At 35.8% G+C, this 9265-nt stretch overlaps 1 protein-coding gene across 5 annotated transcripts in view; it reads right to left on the bottom strand.

Moving 5' to 3' along the window:
- The window catches only part of CDK17 (cyclin dependent kinase 17), a 75073-nt gene that overhangs the window by 10491 nt on the left and 55317 nt on the right, over positions 1 to 9265 (bottom strand). For all 5 annotated transcript variants that reach the window (XM_009645596.2, XM_009645600.2, XM_009645598.2 and 2 more), the window contains 5 exons: positions 8547 to 8672; positions 4502 to 4558; positions 2765 to 2879; positions 2136 to 2230; positions 1226 to 1288 (listed from right to left, as the gene is read on the bottom strand). In XM_009645596.2, the coding sequence (XP_009643891.1) occupies positions 1226 to 1288; positions 2136 to 2230; positions 2765 to 2879; positions 4502 to 4558; positions 8547 to 8672 (456 nt within the window). The remainder of the gene's footprint in view (positions 1 to 1225; positions 1289 to 2135; positions 2231 to 2764; positions 2880 to 4501; positions 4559 to 8546; positions 8673 to 9265) is intronic.

The raw sequence follows: 9265 nt of genomic DNA, 5'->3' as shown, positions 1-9265 counted from the left end.
TCCCTAGAGATATTTACTGCAAAGAGGCAACAGAATAAAAGAAAAAGCTATCCAAACAGTAACCAGTATCTAGACTGAATCCCATACGCAATTCAACTAAGAACAGATTTCTCAAAATGCAACTAAGCCAAAACCAAGGATGACAACTCTACTGGAACGCACACAAAAACCCCATCACATTGCACTATTTAGCACATTGTGTTGTCAACCACATTTGTGCCATGTGTTACTGTACAAGAATAAAAGTAATTTTCCTACCATGTATGTACACTCATGGTTTTGTTCTTTAGGATCACAGTTTAAAGCTAATTTTTTTCAAGAAGAGTTTCTCAAACACATCTACTGTACAAATAACATCCCCTATATGAATTATATATGGCTTAATGAAGAGGTTTTGAAGGCACAGTCAAGCACAGGCTGCAACAAAGTAGGGTGATACTGGTAACCTCCTCAGACAACTTCACTCATTTACGGACAGTATTGTATTCTGAAACCTTGTTTATAAAGCTGTAAGTATTAAAGAATATAAAAAGTTATTCCAGGTTTCCAAATCAAAACCTGCTTGTTACTAGAGAGGTAACACCTGAACCTGAGTTAGTTTCAGCAGGCCAGATTGGAAACCAAGTCACTTGACCTGGCCACAGCCATAGTTAAAAGCAACAGGCAATTAAACCTTAAAGAAAATAATTTCCATTTTATTACTAATGGAAAGATGAGCATCACTCACTCTTAAATACGTATTACTAATTTCTTACTTGTGTGGTAGGCAGCGGCATCCAAACCCACATTCATGATTGAGGCTACGTTTTCCTCAGCGTGCATATATACATTTTATTTGAGGATATACCAAACTACAGACTTGACTTAATAAATGAGTACAAAATAATGGACAAGAAGGACAAGAAGAGGTCACAAGAGTTATGAATGTATTATTTTTCAGGAAGTTTTAAATTTTAAATATGTAATTTCAAGGAGAATGAAAATATATGAAGTTATATAATCTCCTCTGTTTTCAGTGCTTTGAACACTTAAAAGCCATCAAAACCAAAAAGAGAGACTCCATCTGATGTCAAATGTAGTTAATCCAGACCCAAAGGTCAAAAGGAAGTTTTCATTTTATTTTTTTGTAAAAGCCCTAAACCATATAGTTCCTGACTATTAAGTTCTATGAAATTCTTAGAACAGAGAAAGCTGGAAGACAGTAACAGTGACTGAAAACACTCACCTTTACATTGTGCATACTCATGATGTTACCACAGTCATCCATGTACTGCTTCAGATCCTTGTCCTGTCAAAACACCATCATCACTGTTCAGTAAAATTGTTGACAACAGATTACGCGAGTATTATTTATTGTTAGAACTGAAATAATTCATCAGTAAACTGAGTTCTCTGCAAAAGATGTTTGATGATAAAAAACTTAAAAGCCTGAATGTGCAGAAAACACTGGCTTTCCAGAGGATATAAATACCCATTTTCCAGCAAGCTGCATCATCTCAGACATTATTTGTTATTGCCTTCTCCTCCATCTTGTGTGCATCACAGCATTTTATGGAATTGCTACATTTTCCTATTATACTGGAAGAATTTTTCTTCATCCCCCTTATTACACTTACATATTCCAGCACATTATACAAAAAATATCATTAGGTAAAAGTTTAGTGAGAAAGTGGAAAATCTACAGTGGAAGAGGCGAGCAAGTGAGATATATAATTGGGGACATTTGCTTGGAAAGATTGTTACAAAAAGATGGAATGTGTTGTTTACTTTGAAGTACACTTTTTCCCCTTGGCTAACTTGCAATAGTTGCATCACAACAGAAAAATACTGTTTGAATAATAGTGTGATTTCCTTTTTTTATAATTCATGATTCTGGTACAAATGGACCGTTTGCTTAGGTGGATCACCATTAACTGCTATTAATGAAACTCTGACATTATCAGAACAGTTATTTACTAATTTACAGCAATATAAGAACCGAATACACTTTTCTCATTTTCAGCGGAATGATTCTAGATGCAGGAGAAAACTGTAACAGTCGCAGTATTTTTTAAAAAAAAAGGGAACAGAACTTTGTTATGTCTGTGTTACTTAGAAACAATAAATTAAATGTAAAGCTCGCTGCTTACACTTACCAGATATTCGAAAACAAGAGTCAAAGACTTGTCTGTGTGCACAATATCGTGTAATGTAACAATATTTGCATGCTTCAGATCTTTTAATAATGACACTGCAAAAAGATATATAAAATAAATATGTAATAAATAAATGCAAAACATGCGCAGTAAATGCATTTCTAGCAAGTTCATACATGTAAGCAATTTATTTTTTTAAACTAAAAAGCTATTTTTAAGAACATAACACTCATAGGTTAAGTTAATAAGAAAGCTATTTAATCAAAACACCAAACAGACATTTGAGTAACAAAATGTAAATATTTTCTAAAGTATATGTTTCAGGCAGAATACATTTGGTAAAACGTATTCTGAATCCCTGAAAGTTACTCACCAATAATAGTTTAATTCAGTATAAAATCATCCATTTATAATACTGCATTTGAGAACACAACCACCCCCCAGGAAGTAAATAAATCTGAAACACTAACTCTTAATATGTCTAGACTAAAATTCTCCTCATCAAAACTACTACCAATTTCATTTATCTCCCATGTAACCTATATATTTCCAAGTACCAACAGTACACATTGGTCGAAAAGAAATCCAGAAGTATCTGAAATTCTAAGAAATAAAAAAAAGTTTATCACCTTCTCTTATGGCCGTGCATGGTGCTCCCTCTTCATGTTCCAGGCGGATTTCTTTCAGAGCTACCAGGTTCTCTGTCAATTTACTTCTCCCCTTATAAACTGTTGCGTAAGTACCCTACAAAATGTAAAACGAAGGAAACTCTTACAAATTGTTCCTTCATTGAAAGTTAAGTTAAAAACAAAATATAAAGTTCTGAGGTTCTAACAGGTTTCATTTTGGATATGAATAGTTTTTACATTGTCTTCTTTTGATATATGTAAAACTACAAAAATATTCTGTAAGCACAGGTCAGAACACACAGAAGACCCAAGGGATGTGCATGCTTAACAACTCTGAATATTACACGGAAAGCTATACACCATAGAGCTACCAAAGAAGTCAGATCAGGTAGCGTTAAGTTCACTCCTGGGATCATTTATCCTCTTGAAAGTCTCTAATTGATTAAAACTAGCTGAGGTGTCTCTACGCACTACAGTTATGTTTCCGAAGGCTGCAGACATACTCTTCCATTACTTTTATGAAAACACCTAACTATTTTCGATAGCTTCTTGTCTTCGTTACGTATTTTAAATGAGATTGTTTGGGGGGGGGAGGGGGGGCGGAGGGAGTTGTCAAGGTTTAGTTTTGGTTGACATCATGAACAGTGAATATTATGAAGCTTAGCTTTCTCTTTTTTTTCTTTGTTGCTTAGACAGTAAGAGATTCAGAACTCCCAAGGCATGTTACATAAGGACAAGAAATTCTGACAAAACAGCAGGTAGGTACAACTAATCCCGCAATTGCAAAGAGGAAGCAAGAAAGTTACAGAACTTGCCCTCGGTTACCGTACATACCTGGTGTTGTCCGCTACACTTTGTAAGCAAGTGAGATAACGTACACCCACAGCTATGACTCGATAGCTACTAGATTAACATTCCTCCAAAGATACGCAAGGTTATGTCATGTCTAAGTGACGCATCTAACAAGTACTAGAGGCAAAATAAACATGTTTGGAAATGAAAACACCGCAAATGGAGGACTAGCTGCAACATTCACAGCAGAGGTGCTGACCAGCCCTGCTTCCTTCTGCCATGCGTGGTGCGTCCCACTCCAGTGCTCCTTTGTCCATTTTTGGTCCCGTTGGCCAACCTCAATCAAATTGGACAGGACTGATGCCTGGCCCCTCCTGAATTCTACCGTTTCTCTGGAAGTCAGAGGCTGAGTGGAGGTCGGAAGCCGTATTGCTGCCCTCCCACCGGGAAAGGCAAACTCAGTGTTACGTACTCCACTCCGCAGCACCCAGCTGGCTGCCCAGCGTGCAGGCTTCTCTACCAGAACATGCACAGCTACTGCCTGCTCCCTGCAAGCTCCCGCACAGTGTGAGTGCTCCCCAACACCCAACTCGCAGCAGGAGGACGCCAGGCTTAACTAGTTTTATTGTCGACAGAATAATTTTGTCTATCTGCACATAAAGCCAGCCTACGTAAGAAGGTCACAGATCATTTGATAACGGAGTCTTGCTCTTCCCCAGAGCAGTGATGGTTTTCCTGCCTTTTTTTTTTTGCTTATTATATATGCATAGAATATTGGTGTGCTTGTGACATTGTTACACATGATGAATATGTTTGATTTACTGAAAAGATAAATTCAGTGGCTATTTTGAGGGATATGGAGATTTTCAGTTAATGTGTATGTAAAATTTTACATAAGGCATTGCCATCAAAGCAGTAATAATTTCAAAAGAAAGCTATACATACCTCTCCAAGCTTTTCTAACTTGATATAAGTTTCCATTTTTCCAAACCCAATTTCTGACTGCAATGAGAAGAAATGGAAAAATCTGTCACTAAAACGGAACACTTTATACATCATTTAATCAGCAAGCTAAACTTTGTTTCAGAAAAACACCCGATAGTACTTGACCAAACACTGCACAGTTCTGCTATTTTAAAAAGAATTTAGCATATTACCATGTAAATGTGCCCTGGCATCCAAGCCCAGTGTTCAGTTTGTTGGCCAGTCTCCTGTGCATCCTAGAAGGACTACGTACTGAGTTACACTTAGGCTGAAACCCCACTTCACCTTATCTCCTACCTAAGTCTTCTCTACTCTTCTGATCTGATCACTACTAATGAGGTTGTTACAGCTTAAAGCACTGAAGTCATATCAAACTATTCCATCCTCTCTCTTGCTTAGCATAACCACATGCTGCTGCTTCTTTCAAAATAACTTTCATTACTTATTTGCTCTCTACCAGTACATATAAGACATTTCAAGGTATCAGCTCCCGTTTTCCTCTCCCATTCTGATCTCTCAATGCTTTTCAGTCTAAAACTGCCAGTAAAATCCCTAGACATCATTCTCCCACAAGCTTCAGCTTTGTCTCAACAACTTACGTTTCATGGCTCATAACTTCAAGTCTTTGTGTCTTTTACTTGCATCTATTCACCTTCTCCTTTTTTCGTCACCAACTTAGCTCTGCAACACAAGCCAGGAGGGTTTGCCTGCCTATATAAAACCTTTTTCTGAAGACTGTAAGATCATTACTCTTCTGTTCAAATCCAATGCTACTCTCATCTTTAATATGGTTCTCTCTTACAGTTATTTTCACATAAGACCATTGTCAGTTACACCAAAGCTTTGTATTGTTCTTGCAGTGTAAGGAATGCTGAAAGGAGACATGTAAAACATGTCAATTTTTAAACCAATTTACAAAGTGCATATAGCCTGTACCCTGTTAAAATCCAAAATCCATAGGCTTCATGGGGTTTTGTTTCACTAGCAATTGAACATACACTAAGACAAAAGAAGTCAGGTTTTCTCCCTAGTGTCACCTCCTCCTTCCACTTCTAAACACAGCTCTCCACTTCCTATTTCTTTCTAAGGAACGATACTTTGAACCCAGACCAGCTTCAGCACCTACGTCCACAAGTCTGAATACATTGATTTGTTCCTAAAATTTGATGGATATTGAAGTTGTATATTATTTCATGGTAACACAGTGTAACATAAATACTGCTGACTTAAGATTTGACAACAATATAATATGAAGGTATACTAAGAAAAGTTGGATTAATACTTAATTTTCAGAACACATGCATGAAAATACATCTGAACTAAGTGTAAGATCTTGTCTGTAAACATATTTGGCGTATCTAAGAGAAAAAATGGGCACATAATTATGTTAACACAGTATTAAGAGTAATTCTGCTTTGTTAAATTAGCGTTAGAATTGAAGTGTTTTAAAACTGCATAAGGATACTTTACATCAAGCATATTTAGGAGCCTGTTGAAGCCAAGCTGTTTATCCCAAAATACAAGCAAAGTTGGTATTTGACAACTATGTAACTCCTGTGAGATTTTAAACATATCACTCATACAGGTACAAGTTAGTAAAATAAATATTATGTTTCCAAAGTGCATTTTGACCTACTTAAAACAAGCATATCTTGAAGTGAGTATTAGGTGGTATTAGAATTAAAAAGATAGGCTGCTTAGTTTATAGGAGAAACTAAAGGAGATCTCATAGCCACTGGCCTTGTTATGCCAGACAGTCTGGAATACCACTTAAAAGTCTGATTTCTAGGAAACCTTGACATTGTTCATCAAGACCAAAAACTTTAAAATCTTCTTTAGACAATAAAATCATAGAATATTCCTACACACAGAGGACAGATATTCTTCAAGACCTGACTTTCAATTTTTTAATCACATTTGGTTTGCCTACCACTCATAAGAAAAACTAATTTTCAGATTCCTCAAACTAAGACCAATTTCCTTTTCCCTTCAAAACAATTTCTGAACTATTTAGGGTTTTTTCTGCAATACATATCTGTCTATATTGACTTACACAGAAACACTGATGCATCGTATTTGTGGTCTCTTACTTCTAATGGCTAGTGCATAAGAGTTACACCTATGCTGCTGCACATGCACGTACATGTATACACAAAATGCAACTGCCATAAAAGCTAGGGTTTTTTGTTGTATTTCAAAGAAATACACCAGACCTAAAGTATAACAAGTCCTCACTTGATACTTTTTATCCTTTTTTCCTTTGATTCCTGCTAAGCCTTGGAAAGAGACATGCCTTTGAAGCAGGGCACAATATTCATATATTGTAATTAACAGTCTGCTAGCAAGCTTTCAACGACAATCTCGGAATAATGAGTCCTTGAATTTCTTTTTTTTAAAGGTTAGTTTGAAATCCTGAAAGGATAACGCAGCAAATGCACGCCTGCATACCACAGCACTGCTGGCAGGTTCCATTTTGGACTTTTAAGCCCTGAAAGCATTTTTTAAAAGGCAAAACAAAACAACCTCGTGACAGGAAGCTAATTCCAGACACGCACCAGATTCATTAGAGGGCACTGTTTTTCTGTCTGTCTTCTACAAGGTAAAGAGGAGAGAACTTCAACTGCTCTCAGGGCTCACCATTAAGTGAGCAAGGGGATGTTGGTACACAGGACCCCGGCCCCCAAAATACTGTATTCTGACACTGAAAAGGTTCTATTAAAAGGTACTTCACCAGCGTCTGAAAAGAGATGGTTCGGGGAAGCCTATTCCTCAGTTCAATGCCATGTCAGTAACTAAGTGGTTAATGAGCTACAAAATTCTGGCACAAATATTTAAGCTTGCTACATTATTATTACTTCCAGTGCTTTGATTCAATCTTTTCTTCTTTTAATACTGTTCCTGTAAAACGCGACATGCAGATCAGAGCTTTAGTCTAGGCACGCTAAATTGTATTTTTTCAGGGGAAAAAATACATTATAAAACTCAACCATTGTTTTGTTATAGACATTATGAATTCACAAAGAATAAAGATATTTCACAGTTAATAAAACTAATTCACTACATGTACTTCTACATATTTATTATTTTATATATATATAATGCTTTCATATTTATTTTTCAGCAAATAAGCTATTAAATCAAGGAAACAAAGAACAATGCAGATTTCATAAACCTATCCGTTTTAATGTGCAAAAAATTTCTTGCCAAGGGATTTACTCAAAAATTCAGTAATAGTCCAGAAATTCTTGAAGACCTTGATTAACATTAAGAAAACTGACAGATCAAATTATGATTGAAATATAACAATTTTTGTAAAAGTAAGACAAAAATTTTTTTTGACTATTTCACGGATGTCCGTATTTTATATGAGTATCAGGATTTCTAGCATTTATGCTCTAATTACCATGTAGGAATCCTCATCCTGCCATCTCCAAGGAAAAACTTATTCTAATAACCCAATAATCTAAAAAGTTATATGTGAATTTATTAATTCATATTCTTAGGAATCCACCCATGCTTTTTTAAAAAAATAAAATAATAAAAATCTATCATCTCAACAGCAATTTTTGAGAAAGAAAATTTATCAAATACGACAAGAACAGTGAGGAGGACCTGCCTTCATATTATTCTGCTTTAGGGCTTTCGTACTACATCAGCTGAGAGCCCCAGCCTTGACCTAAGACTACATGGCCTATTTGCTCAAACAGATCATCCCTGCTCTAAAAAGAAAAAGGGTTTAAGTATGCACTTTGGGAGTTGAGTTTAGTCACTGACTTCAAAGGGTCAACACCTTCACTGAGAAATGACAGGGCCAAGTTTGCAGAAGAAAAATGAAAGAAACAGTGAAATTCTTCAATGGATTTTGACAGGGGCACAGTGAAGTTCAGGACATAAAAGCCAAGGTGTAAATGAAGACGAATCATACCTGCGGTATACATACATTTGCATTAAATGGTATCTGAAGAACCGAGAGGTTGGTTTAGCATGGCAGATGCATTACACTTACTAGTGATGCTCTACGAGAACGTCGACTCATTGGCTGATCAAATGGCGGGCTGTTAATCTGCAGCTTTTCAAGATAGCCGTCGGGTATCCTGATGTCAGCAGGCAGGGACAAACGCTTGTTCAAATCCTGCAGTAAATAATGTTGAAAAGAGAAGGGTCAAGAATTTCCTGAAAAATCTTTTAACACCTGTAGTGTTACTGTTACTACTACAGTGTTGCTATTTAAAACTGAAATATTTATACAAATGAAAAGTAAGTAATTTCACAGAAATTGTTTTTAAAAACATTATCTTTAATAAGACTTCAGATTGGTTAGATAACAGGCTCAAAAATTCAGTGCTTTACAAACTCATTACTTTAACAAGAGAATGAATTATTAAAATGTAATTAATTACACTGTGGATAAATGTAATGAGTTTACTTGAATACTTATGCATACCTGGAATACCAGAAACTGAGAATTCAGAGGCTGGTAAATATGTTTCTTCTCATAAAATAATTACATTAGAATAACAAGAGATCTCCATGATTAAAAATTTATCATTCTCCCTTTCTCTGACTACTGAAAGTTACAAACTTGCTTCAACTTCCATTTTCCAGTCTTACAAAATACAATCACTTCTGTTACTGAGCCATACTGTTACAAATAGCAATACATTTTTCTGTTTCAAGCTCTTTAGTATACAACCTTTAGAAAACCAAAGTGCCATTATATAAATG

Source organism: Egretta garzetta, unplaced genomic scaffold (assembly GCF_000687185.1).
Source record: "Egretta garzetta isolate BGI_Z169 unplaced genomic scaffold, ASM68718v1 scaffold38, whole genome shotgun sequence".
NCBI classification, from domain to species: Eukaryota; Metazoa; Chordata; class Aves; order Pelecaniformes; family Ardeidae; genus Egretta; species Egretta garzetta.
Note: the sequence above shows the minus strand (reverse complement) of the source record. Positions and strands in the feature narration are given on the sequence as shown.